At 38.7% G+C, this 13,746-nt stretch overlaps 1 protein-coding gene across 5 annotated transcripts in view; it reads left to right on the plus strand.

Moving 5' to 3' along the window:
* Window positions 1–13,746, plus strand: part of mllt3 (MLLT3 super elongation complex subunit) — a 208,545-nt gene that overhangs the window by 70,448 nt on the left and 124,351 nt on the right. For 4 of the 5 annotated variants that reach the window (XM_067983309.1, XM_067983308.1, XM_067983310.1 and 1 more), the window contains exon 3: window positions 12,857–12,939. The exons of the other annotated variant lie outside the window; for it this stretch is intronic. In XM_067983309.1, coding sequence (XP_067839410.1) covers window positions 12,857–12,939 — 83 coding nt within the window. The remainder of the gene's footprint in view (window positions 1–12,856; window positions 12,940–13,746) is intronic. 5 annotated transcript variants of the gene reach the window in all.

Below are 13,746 nucleotides of genomic sequence, written 5' to 3' on the forward strand. Positions count from 1 at the left end.
CAGTCTCAGACAAGGGAACATAATCTTTAAAATCAGAGCCAGGCCATTCAGGAGAGAAGTTAGGAAACACGTCTTCACGCAAAGGGTGGTAGAAATTTGGAACACTCTCCCACAAAAAGCAGTAGATGCTAGCTCAATTAATTTTAAATCTGAGATCGATGGATGTTTGCTAGCCAAGGATATTAAGGGATATGGAGACTTGGCAGGTTAGGTTACAGTTGAGACATGATCTCATTGAATGGCGGAACAGGCTTGAGGGGCTGAATGGCTACTGCTGTTCCTATGTTCCTAACTAGGTAGTATTTGCACTTAGCTTGGGAATATTATAGGACGTTGTTTCTTGTCTGAACCTTTTTTTAAAAAAAAGTGTTTATGTATGCTCTCTATATTAAGGATTGATCTATTGTTACACTAAGATACAGTGAATGTCTGCAGTTTCCTAGATAACAACCTTCTCATGTTCAGTGATTTGGTTGATACCTCTGTTATGTAAATGGAATCGACGTCAGTGAAGTGTCTAGGCCCTTAGCTCTGGAATTCACTCCCTATACCACTCAGCCGCTCCACCCCTCTCTCCTCCTTTAAGACACTCCTTAAAACCTACCTCTTTGCCGTCACCTATTCTGATATCTCCTTATGTGGCTCGGTGTCAAATTTTGTTTGCTAACGTTCCTGTGAAGTGCCTTGGGACGTTTTAGAATGTTAAAGGTACTATTTAAGTGTAAGTTGATGATGTCGTAGTAGTTACGCTTGCATTTTGAGTGTGTTTGGTAGGAGATGCCACCTGTAGTAAAACTTGGATAATTCATTGTGTATCCTCAAGAGTGGTCTCAATTTCCATGCAACTTGCCGATTGTATTGCAACGTAGAGATCAGGTAGGTTAATGTATTGCTGGAGAAATGGTGCAGGAGGGAGGGCTTCAGATTCCTGGGGCATTGGGACCAGTTCTGGGGAAGGAGGGACCTGTACAAGATGGCTGGGTTACATCTCAACAGGGTTGAGACCAGTATCTTCACAGGGAGGTTAACTAGTGCTGTGGGGGAAGGTTTAAACTAATTTGTCAGGGGGAGGGGCATCGGGATGAAGCATTAGAAAGGAGAGACAAGGTGCACAGAGGACTGGGAGAGACAAACAGCGTTAGAATAAAGGATAGTTCAGAAATAGGAGGGATAATACCGGGTGGAAATGTAAGGCAGACAAAGATGGGTTTGGAGTGTATGTTCGTAAATGTATGGAGCGTGATAAATAAGGTTAGTGAGCTGCAGACACACGTAGCCACATGGGATTATGATATATGATAACGGAGACCTGGCTCAAACAAGGGGAGGAATGGGCACTTAATATTCCTGGCTACAGTGTATTCAGGAAAGATAGGGAAGGAAAAAAAGGAGGGGGTGTGGCAGTATTGATCAAAGATACTGTTACAACACTAGAAATGGATGATGTATTTGAGGGTTCAAAGAATCTATTTGGTAAGAATTAAGGAACAGTAAAGGAGCTATTACGCTGCTGGGTCTATACTATAGGCCACCAAATAGTGGGAAGGAGATAGAGGAAAAAATTTGCAGGTGACTTGTAGAAAGATGCAAGAACTTTAGAGTAGTGAAAATAGGGGACGTCAATTATCTTAATATAGATTGGGAAAATAACAGTGTAAAAAGCAAAGAGGGGGAAGAATTCCTGAAATGGCACATGAGAACTTTCTTGATCAGTAAGTTTCTCGACCAACGAGGAAGGAAGCAGTGTTGGATCTGGTTCTGGGGAATGAAGTGGGGCAAGTGGAGCATGTTTCAGTGAGGGAGCATTTAGGAAACAGTGATCACAATATCATTAGTTTTAGAGTATTATGGAAAAGGAGAAGGAAAAATCAAATGTGAAAATACTTAACTGGAGGAGGACTAATTTCAATAAGTTGAAAAGAGATCTGGCCCTCACCACCCTAAGCATTCACTCCCTTCACCACCGGCGCACCGTGGTTGCAGTGTGTACCATCTACAGGATGCACTGCAGCAACTTGCCAAGGCTTCTTCGACAGCATTTCCCAAACCCGCGACCTCTACCACCTAGGAGAAGGGCAGCAGGCAAATGGGAACAACACCACCTGCACGTTCCCCTCCAAGTCTCACACCGCCCTGACTTGGAAATATATCGTCGCTGGGTCAAAATCCTGGAACTCCCTACCTAACAGCACTGTGGGAGAACCTTCACCACACAGACTGCAGCGGTTCAAGAAGGCTGCTCACTACCACCTTCTCAAGGGCAATTAGGAATGGGCAATAAATGCTGGCCTTGCCAGCGACACCCACATCCCATGAACGAATTTTTAAAAAAAGGTGGATTGGAATCAAAGATTGGCAGGTGAAACAGCAAATGAGTAATGGGAGGCCTTCAAAGAGGAGATAGTTTGGGTACAGACTAGACTCATTCCTATGAGGGTGAAAGGAAGGACATCCAAAATTAAAGATATGGAGATTAAAATGAAACAGAAAAAGGAGGCTTATGATAAATGTCAGATCTATAATTTGGCAGAGAACCATGCTGAATACAGAAAGTAAAGGGGAGACCTAAAAAAGGATATAAGGGGGAGGCAAAGAGAGTATGAGAATAGATTAGCGGGTAACATAAAAGGGAACCCAAAAATCTTTTATAAACATATAAATAGTCAAAGGAAGTGTGGGGCTGATTAGGGATCAACAAAAATCATCTTGTGGAGGCAGAGGGCATGGCTGAGGTATTAAATGAGTACTTTGCATCTGTCTTCACTAAAGAAGAGGATGCTGCCAATGTCACAGTAAAGGATGAAGTAGTAGAGAAATTGGATCGGATCAAAATAGATGAAGAGGAAGTACTTAAAAGGTTGATAGTGCTCAAAGTAGAAAAGTCACCCAGTCCGGATGGGATGCATCCTAGGTTGTTGAGAGAAGTCGGGATGGAAATTAGAGACTCTGGCCACAGACTTCCAATCCTCCTTGGACACGGGAGAGGTGCCAGCGGACTGGAGGATTGCAAATCTGACCAAGCTTTTGGTCACTTGCTCAAAAAAGAGGAGAGGGATAAACCTGGAACAGATGGTCTCAGTGTTAGTGACAAAGGAGTCCCTGAGTTCCTTGCACTTGTTGGAGGTGAGAGTGGAGGAGGCAGAGGAGAGGGGTTTAAGAAGATGGTTTGTTGTGGAGAAGAGAAGCTGTGGGTTATCTTTGCTTTCCAGGTTACATTGGTTAGGTCTCAGCTGGAGTATTGTGTCCAGTTCTGTGCACCACACTTTATGAAGGATGTCAATGCCTTAGAGACAGTGCAAAGGAGATTTACTAGAATGGTACCAGGGATGAAAGACTTCAGTTATTTGGAGAGACTAGAGAAACTGGGGTTGTGTTCCTTTTTGAGCAGAGAAAGTGAAGGAGAAATTTCATAGAGGTGTCCAAAATCATGAAAGATTTTGATAGAGTAAATAAGGAGAAACTGTTTCCAGTGGCAGAAGGGTCGGTAACCAGAGGACACCGATTTAAAGTAATTAGCAAAAAAACCAGAGGCAATGTGAGGAAAACATTTTTTACGCAGCGAATTGTCGTGATCTGGAATGCACTGCCTGAAAGGATGGTGGGAGCAGATTCAAGAATAAATTTCAAGAGAATTGGATAAATATTTGAAGGGGAAAAAATTTGCAGGGCGGTGGGGAAAGAACAGGGGAGTTGGACTGATTGGATAGCTCTTTTTTTAAAGAGCCGGTACAGGCATGATGGGCTTAATTGCTTCTTTCTGTGCTGTATCATTCTATGATATTACCAGTTGTATATGGTTGTACAGATGCTAAACTGAAATTATACCAAAATTAACTTGTGACAATCATTCCTCTGCTTTTGCCACTTTTATAAGTAGCTCACTGTCATTCTCTTTGGAAAAGAACAATGAAATGATCTAATTGAACCTTTCAAGATGGAGAGGAAAATAAGAAAATTGATCCAGGCCAAGTGCTAACCATGGTAAAGGATTGAATAAATTCTTTAAAATTAGGAATAACAAGGAAAGGAAAGCAGAGTTGACAGAATAATAAACTTAGGTAATCAAATTGGTGAAAATGAAGTTCAAGAGGCAACAAAATCCATTTCTGAAGAGGGAAGAGATTGAGTGAGGTTTGAGGTCAATCAAAAAATTGGGCATAATGCTCTTAAAATTCTTGTGTTCTTGGACCCAAGTTGTACCTTCAAACCCAAAACTAATTGTGCTTTTCATCTTGACAGATACTAACTACATGCATATTTATCTGTTGCCACTATTTTGCCACCAAATAAAACATACGCACTTTTAAATGGTGTCACTAATAACCATAATCAAATTCTGACCAGAATGTTGATTTTGGCCCCATTGCCCAATCACTCTGTCTATAGTGTTTTATGTTTAACATTGCAACAGTCTTCATTGCTTGCTTCCAAAGTTTCCACATAGTCTTGTGTGTCAAATGCAGTGTAACTTCTTCTGTAAGTGCCTGAATCTAATCATTTGTTTCCTGCCAATCTGGTGAATTGACTAAGTCGTTTATTGAAAAAGTAATGCGTTATATTGCCAGAAAACTTCACCGCTCATTTATTGCACCTTGGCAGGCTAATTTTTGTAGAACCAAGTTCTCGTCACAGGTCACTGAATGCACTTTTATGTCTTCATTGTTATATTAATATATATAAAATTATATATGCTGTGAAGGTAAATTCATGGAAGAAGGTTAGTCTAATTGTGGCTTGCTTGCAATTGCATGCCAATTTTTGCAATATATTCCATGCCATTTGTGTAAATTTGACTTGTTTATCCAGAATAATCCCTAATCTGCCAACTGCAATTAATAGGTAATTGCTAATTGTCTAGATGTATATAGTAATATTAAGCTTTCCATCATACTGAAATTTGTGAACTCGCTGATACTGCAATTGTAAAGCTTACAGGAGAAAGGCTCCTTAAGGTGCACCTTGTCATGGTTACATGATTGGGCTGTAAATTGGAATTAATAGTGAAGCTGGTAAAGGAGGCTGGATGACCATTGGCAGACAGAGTAGGAAGCAACAGCATGAGGGTAGAAAGGGGGTCATCTGTGGAGCTGGATTTGTCTCATTGGCATGCCTGCTTAGGCACCAATGTTGTGGACGAAAAAGGTGACAGAGGAAGGTCACCTTGAGTGACTCAGAGGCACTGAGGAGCAAATGGTTACCCATAGGGTGAACAGTACGGGTAGTAAGAGCAGGCCAGTGGTGACTGTGAGGTGGATCTATAATCAGGGGGTCGGTTAATATATTTTCTAGGTGTGATCCAGAGTCCTGAATGGTATGTTGCTTACCAGATGCCCAGGTTTGAGACATCACAGAACAAATACAAAAGGGGGGAGAATGTCTTTGTGTGCGCTGGAGAGGGAAGAATGACTTAATGGACAGGAGAGTGACCTCAGGTAGTTTTTGGGGAAGTGATGGTCTGACTTGGTTTGTTGAATATGCATAAATCCAAATGTCAGCACTTATTCCTATAATTTTTTAATTTACAATTATCAACAGGCAAGTTTTTAAAGTTTTTAAAGTTAGTTTGAATTTTTAAAAAATCTAAAAACGTAGTTTTAAAAGTTTTGCAAAATTGTGAAAAGAATAATGCTTACAAGTACTTTACGGAAGCACTTCAGCATTTATCACTGTTGATTTTTGTAAAACTTGTACTGGGGAAATAAATATCTGCGCAGTGCTTCAGGGTCTTTAAATTTGTGGCACATTTGTGCTGATTGTGGCATTCTCTAAGAAAATTCTGTAATATTTGGTTTGACTATCTTCTAAAGCCAAACGCGACTTGCAGCAATAGTACACCATGTCCTTTCCAAATTTTGAAACCAAATTTACAGTTGTCCTACAGTTCAACCAAATCATTTCTGCAAACTATTTAAAACGTTGTTGTAAATCAGAGCTAGGGGAGTTTTGTCAGTCTGTCTACTTACTGTTTGTCAACAGCACATAAATACTGTTAAAGCCATTGTAATTGAACTTGTAAATGACTGGAGAGATGGACTCTGGATTTTTGTTTTTAAATATCAGTATACTTGTAACTGGAGGATTGTGTGTCCAAATTGACTCAAACACTTGTTAAATTTAATTAAGTTTACCCCACTACCTGAAAAGTCAGCCATTTTGCAGCTAGATGTACATTCAAAAATAATGGTACAGGCTGATTTTTAAATTTGTCAAACCAGTTCTGTCACTTGACCTATTGTACATTGGTATATCATTGTGAAGTTATTTTCTTAAAATTCTTTTCCTAGATATTGCAGAGCTGTGTGGGACTTTTTCAGCAACCATAATGGTAGTTACCATTGCAGGAAGCAGATATGAAATCTCCTGAATTTAAATTAGTTATGGTTTATCTCTTCTTGCCCTACTACTCCAATGTATATGTCCTTTTTTAAAAAAAATGCAAGTGTTTAAATGAGCAGCTGTAACTCTTTCATAACTATGTTCTTGAAACTGCTCGTTTACTGTATCTGATACAGGTTCTTCATAAAAATGCTGTTTTAGTGTTAATTCTCCCTCAGTTCTCCAGTGTTGATGAATGGAATGTAGAAAAAGCCAGTTCAGCCAATCATCTTTTTAAAGTTAAAGTTATTCGTGTTTGAAGATCACGTTTCGGCCGATTATAAGCGACTGCCCATTTTAAACGTGGACGTTTTAAGTGGTGGGGATTGTATTTCTTTCCTTGTTGGGAGTAGGTGGGGGGGGCGGTGGGGAAGGAAAGGGAAAAAGATTGATTTTGTTTTAACATTCCAGTTATGCAAAATTCAAAACAATAGGCATTATGTAGCTATGATTTTGTTTTTGGTTTTGATGATTATTGTGAGGTACTACACCTGGCCACAATTATTAAAAACTGTTATTTTATAACTACTGTATTGTGTAAGAGCTCTGGTTGAGTTGTAGTAGAGTTTATCTTGATCGATGGGAAAGTCATTTGGCTATATCCCATCTGTGAGCATTTGCCCATAGTTTCTCCCTGGTCTCCAATAATATTTGCATTTTTTTTTAGTTTGGTAATCATTTAATTTGCAGGACTTGAGCTCCTCCGATTCATACCTCTTGCTCATCCCTGATTTTAATCACTCCACCATTGGCGGCTGTGCCTTCAGCTGCCTAGTCCCGAAGCTCTGGAATTCCCTCCCTAAACCTCTCCGCCTCTCTACCTCTCTCTGCCCCTTTTAAGACGCTCCTTAAAACTTGCCTCTTTAACCAAGCTTTTGGTCACCTGTCCTAACATCTTATGTGGCTCGGTGTCAAATTTTGTTTGATAACGCTCCTGTGAAGCACCTTGGGACGTTTCACCACGTTAAAAGCGCTATATAAATGCAAGTTGTTATTGTTATCTGGAATCCTGTAATTCTTCAGGCATTGTGGATGGAACCCATAATGGAGACCTGCCTTACATCTTTCTCCCCATCAACAAAGTTATTTTAAAACTGATAATTATGTGGGGTGGGTGGGGGAGGAAAATTTAAATAGGAATTAGTGGATGATGCCAAACTAGGAAGGGCAATTGAATCTGAGGAGGCAACTTGAACGACAAAATAAGCTGAACAAAATAATTAAGTGGATGGAAGTGGCAGATGAAATGATCTGACAATTGCAAAGTGCTGCATGTAGGAATAAAAAAAAATGGCAACATAACTTGAGATTGCTGAATACAATAGGTTAGAGATCTAGAGTTGACTTGGCACTCAACATGTCCATCCACTGCAGAGCAGTAATCAACAAAACAAATTGAATGCCAAAGTCATAAAGTTATGTTCAAATTGTATAGCATTTTGTTTATTTCTGGTCACGAGTCATTCAAGCCCTAGAGGATCCAAGCATCCAGGGGACTGAATTATGAGGAAAGACTGGAAAAAAAACTTAATGCTTTTCAAGGCTGAGAAAACTGAAAAGTGACCTTGAGGCATACAAAATAGTAAGTAATATAGAAATGGTAGATCTGAAGCAAGGTGATACCAGTTTTAAAATAGTAAAAGGCAAATTTGGGATTGCTCTGAAGAAGTTCTTCAAGTGGACCCAATTTCAGTTCATGCACCCAGAAAGACCCTGTTACACAGAGAATGGACATTTGGATGAAGTAGTGGAGGTGAAAACGTTGGGATCAATTAAGAAATGCATGATGTGATGGCTAAACAATAGGGCGAGCAAAGATGGGTGAAATGTCCTTCCTCATCCATACTTGAGAAGAGTTGTTCAACTAGCCTCCTGAGACTGACATCCTCAACCCCCCATTCTCGGTGATTTGGTGGGGGGGTGCAAGAGAAATGGGGGAATCTGCTCCATAAAGAGATTTGAGTTTTTAGTAATTTTTTTGGAGGTTTGGAGGAACACCATGAGTAAGTAGAACTTGTGGTTGTGTGTTTGTTTTGCAAATGGTTTAAACAAGTGATGTTGTGATTTCTCTCTCACTACCCAGCAATGAACTCCTTTTTAAAAAAAAAAATCAATTATTTGAATATTTTTTCTAAAATCCAAAGGTTCTTGTGTTAACCAACATCTTGTCACATCCTGAACAACAGGAATACTAGTTGTAGAAATGCAATTACTCCTCATGAAAATATTGGTTGATAATTTAATAATTTATTCTGATTAAGGGGGCGGATAGAGGACAGGGATTTTTTATTATCACAGTTTGTAATCCATTAAAGTTACATCAACTATAGCAGGCATCAAAACTGAGAAAACTAGTCATCGAGGGTAAATAAGCTTTCAAATAAGGATGCAACCTTCAAACTATTGTAGTTTTACGGAACTATTTAAAGTTCTGATGAACACTGTTGAATGTATATAAATGCCTGTTGTAACAATTCCCACATTTATGTATGCACTTTTTGGTATGATTTCTAAAGACAATATTATATAGTGGGTTTACTGCACTTTATTTTTGTAGCTTTGATCCAAACACACCACCGTCTCACCCATCCATTCCTGCAGCGGTATAGTTTTGGAGAGCCGGTGTTAACTGGTTTACTGGTTTGCTGGTTTCAATTTAGTTTTAGGTCAAAATGAACTGGTGAAATAGCACAGCTCCAGAGGCTTTACACAATGCAAGAGTGGAGACTACATGCAGCAGTGCCCCTCCAACATCATGACATTGTCATAGGTGCACTTGTGTGCTATCAAACTAGGCGCTGCTCCTGCAATATGTTACTGATGCATATCTTTTCAGTGCATAAATCTTGAAATCTTGGATTTCTTTCAAGGTAGCATAACTATACTACTCTAAAGTACACCAAAATAAAATGTTCTCTTCTGTGTTCGAGTACCCCGAGTACAAATACAAAGTAGTGTTTTGATTTTAAATATCCAGATTGATTTATGCTGCACTGGTTTTGAATTCACAAGATATTTAGAGATGAGGAAGGCCATTCGACCTAATTTCAGTTCATCCACTGAGAAAGACCCTGTTACAAATTCTACCGTAGGTGCCTTTTTGGGTTTAGTGATATCGATCGTTCTCGTGAGCGGTCCAAGCATCCTATTTTTATGGGAGTTGACTCACTTTGACCGACATTTATTTGCATGATTATGGTCGGACTCACTTAATTCAATCCGTACAATTTATCTTTGTATAATACAAAATAAAGAATCGCCACACTTCGCTACATCAGTGGGTCATTTTACGTGGCTTAAACAAGATGACTTGTGACTTTTCGTTCGACATTTCTAACATCTCGGCGAAAGCCCTCGTAGCTTTCTCCTTTAAAAACCAAACTGCCCTCTCAGTTTCGTGTTTCAAAAGAAGTGCGTATTGTTTCCGAGAAAACATCAAAGCTAGCTTATTAGCATCTTAACTACCTATTATCTCAGCTTTTAAAAAAAAAATCTTGTCTGAATACACCGCGTTTTAAAAACCCAACATTTAAAAATAACTCCCCTGCACCCCCCCCCCCCCAAAATCCTTTCTGTGGAGAAATGGCCAAAAAATCCTAAAATGTGATGGACCCTAAAGTCTCTTCATTCCAGTATCCAATTGGTTCTTAAATGATTCTAGTGTTTTTTTGCCTCCATTACTCCATCTGGAAGTGTGTTCCATGTATTGATTATTGTCTATGTGAAGAACTTACAGATAATAGTCCTAAATTTGTCTTTTACTAGTTTATACTTGTGTATATCTTGGTGTGATTTTAAAGTAATATTCCAGATTTAACTTTTCCATACCATTTACAACCTTGTATACGTCTATAAGAATTCCCCCTTGATGTCTTCGTTCAAGTTTCTCCAGTCTTTCCTGATGATAACGGATTTCAAAGACTGGGGATCAGCCTCGTGGCTCTTCTCTGCACTGGCTCCAGTGCTTGTATATCTCCCTTGTGCCTTGGTGACCAGAACTGGACACAGTACTCCAGTGTGGTCTAACCAAGTACTGTTCAATTTTATTGACTTCCTTTGACTTGCATTCTACTGTTTTGGCTCCATAGTTCAATATTCTAATGGCTTTTTGATTGCTGCTCAGGATTGTTTGGATATTTTGAGCACTGAATCTACTAAAACGCCAAGGTCTTTTTGAACTTCAGCCGTAGCTACTTCAACACTCTTCATGGGGTACATGTGTTGTCTATTTTCCTTACAATATGTAGTACTTTACAGCTGTCTGTATAAACTTGCATCTACCATTGTTCTGCCCACTTACATTTATCTTGTCCAGCTCATTCTGTAATTTCTGAGCTGTCTCTTCTAATTCCACTGACCCTCCTGTTTTGAGTCCAAGTCATTGATGTAAACTAGAAACATTGTTGGTCCCAACATCGATCCCTGGTATTTTATTCTACTTGGCTTTGGAGTCAGTTTGGGCTTTAACACCCAATTTACATTCTCCAAATCACTTTGCATGGTCATAACTGCAGTTTAGTTAACTGGCGCTCCCAGTTTTGGGAAGTTAGGAAACCGGTAATATTGCAATACATAATTCCTTCACTTTCTGTATTCCTTTGTCTGTCAATTTGCAGCATTAAAATTGAATACAGCATATTAAACCTAGTCTATAAATCTATTGGAGTCCAATATAGAAGGCTAATACCATGACTCAATCTTTCACCCCTCGATTTTAACAGTCCTGCCTATTAGCTTCATTGTCATTACTTTCTTAATTTTTTTTGTTTTCTTAGTCTCTATTCAATTTTCTTTTGCATTTTCATACATTTGATCCTGCAGTCGTGACAAGAAACTGATGTAAAAAGTATTGATAGACTGAAATGATCCAGCCCTATGGTGGAAAGAGGCAAAAGGTAGAGGAGATTAATTGGGAGAGTAAAAAAGACAATCAAAGTAGCGGAGACAGGTGCCAAATAAATGTGTATTTCAAAGAAGAGGTGATGCTGGGCATTACTTGAGTATGGCAACTTGATGCGACTGTGCAATTTCAGAAAACCTGCAATAAGTTTTTGTTTCCATTTTAATAAATAAAGGTTTCCAGCAGTATGCTATGTCGAACTGCTTCCTGGAAAGGCAGAAACTACTTAAGATATACGTGTAACAATATGTCTGAATAATGATTAATGGAGGGGGAAGGGGAGGTGGAGGCAGCTGTAACTCTTCCTGTTCCACTGCTGAAAAGAAAGAACTTGCATTCATATCGCGCCTTTCACGACCTCAGGATGTCCCAAAGCACTTTACAGCCACTGAAGTACTTTTTGAAGTGTAGTCACTGATGTAATATAGGAAACAAAAAAAGCAAAGAAAAACATTGGGGCCAATAATACAAATACGTGCTCAAGTTGTCCCAATATGCGCACCAGGTGGGTGAGGCTTCCTGCCATTGGTGCACATTTGTACGGTTGGCTCTTTTTAAAACAAAAAATCTGCAAATGCTGGAAATCCAAAATAAAAATAGGAAACCTTCATCAGTGTTATACCTGAAATGTTAACTCTTTACAGATGTTACTGACGTGCTGTGTATTTCCAGCATTTTATGTTTTAGTTTTATTCCTAATGTTTTCTGCAATTTTGCATTGAAAAAGATGCACAGTGTGAGACAAAGGCAGTACAGTTTAATTCTGAAACACATAACGAGTTTGCCAAGGAATTTTATGCTTGGGTTAGGTTTTGTTTCCAATCTGTAAATCTATGTACCCAAGCCCAACCAATTATTCATTCAGCTTTTCAATGTAAACCAAAACAAATGTAACAAGCCTATAACTCAAGTCTCTATTATACTGCTGTCTTTAGGTACAATTTGGCAGTAGTTGAACAGTACATTATTCTTTAAAAATAAATTTGAGATAACCAAATAATCATATTTATTGAGAATTTTACACTTGGTGAATGAAGGGGAACTTGTTGGGTACATTAGTATTCTAAATTTGTATCCATTTATTTATGAATTTGCTTCTCTTCTCAACGTATATCAAAGAAGAAATGTTTTATAAAGGAATATTTTATATCTGAGGATTGATGCAGAATTGCAAAAGATTCCACATGAAAGTTCAGAGTTTATCCTCTCCATCCCAAATGCTGTACAGGCATTATAGTAGCTCTTCATTGCCGGGCAAATATGGCATTTGGACTTTCCATTTGGATAGAGCTTGATGATGTCCAGAATGTCGGAAAACAATTTTGGGTTCAATTGTTGCATTTATATTTTCTATGTACGTTTTGTTAGAGTCCCACTTTTTTTGGTATGGGGATGACTAGTGTTATGGGAACAGATATTTGCAACATTTTGGTATCTCATCAGAAGAATATTTCACTTAAAATTCCACTCTCTCTTTTATAAAGAGAATACATGTATATGTTGCAGTTTATTACCTATACCCCGGGTTAGTATTTTCTATTACTGAACTATTTCATAAGTCTCTTTCTTTTTTGAGTGCAGTGTGCAAGGATCCACCGTACAAAGTGGAGGAGTCAGGATACGCTGGTTTTATAATGCCGATTGAAGTGTATTTCAAAAACAAGGTAAAGTGGCTAACATGTGACATTTTAGTATATACTCTAATTTACCCTGATGCTAGAACGAATGCAGGATAAAGTTCACAACTGCTTTTTTAAGTGTGCACTACAGCAGTGGTTGTGAAGTTGGCTGCATGTTGAAATGGGTCGACAGTTCAAGTTTGCAATGCAACGTTGCCCCAAATAAGATTAGCATAACATTTAAGCTTTTAACAGTTAACTGAATTTAAATTTCATCCACCCCCACTGGAATTGGTTGAACACATTCAGTCTGATGCTTAGCAAAATGGTTTTAAAAGGGGAATGTCCCCACTATGGTTGGGGGAGGGGGAGAAGACATCTAAATAGCTATTTAACACAATGAAATGTCTGGAAAAATTGCCATTGCACCATGTTTACAAACTGATGAGACGTTAACGGTGCTCCTTTTAGCAATGGAACACTTGTGACACCAAAATTCAGCATTTACCACCTTTCTATATCTTACTGTGGCTATTTCTATCAATTAGTTGTAACAAAATTCAAGGCAATATTTATGTAGAAAAAATAAAATCAGAATGATCAAACCACTTGTAGCTGATTTTGTTGAAATATGACTGAAATAATTAATCACTGGATTTTATTTAATTGTTGTAGTTGGTTACACTTGTGAATTAATTACATTCAGTTTCTAATAGCCAGTAGTCTTGTTGCTGTGGTTTTTAGCTCAGGATTTGGTTAGCAGACCAGAACGTCTGCAAGCACTAACAAAAGGATTGGAGACAAGAGCAGTGGATTTTTCAATTGTGACACCTGGAGCCAGTCTAAATTTTT

Source organism: Heptranchias perlo, chromosome 4 (genome assembly GCF_035084215.1).
Source record: "Heptranchias perlo isolate sHepPer1 chromosome 4, sHepPer1.hap1, whole genome shotgun sequence".
Classification (NCBI taxonomy): domain Eukaryota; kingdom Metazoa; phylum Chordata; class Chondrichthyes; order Hexanchiformes; family Hexanchidae; genus Heptranchias; species Heptranchias perlo.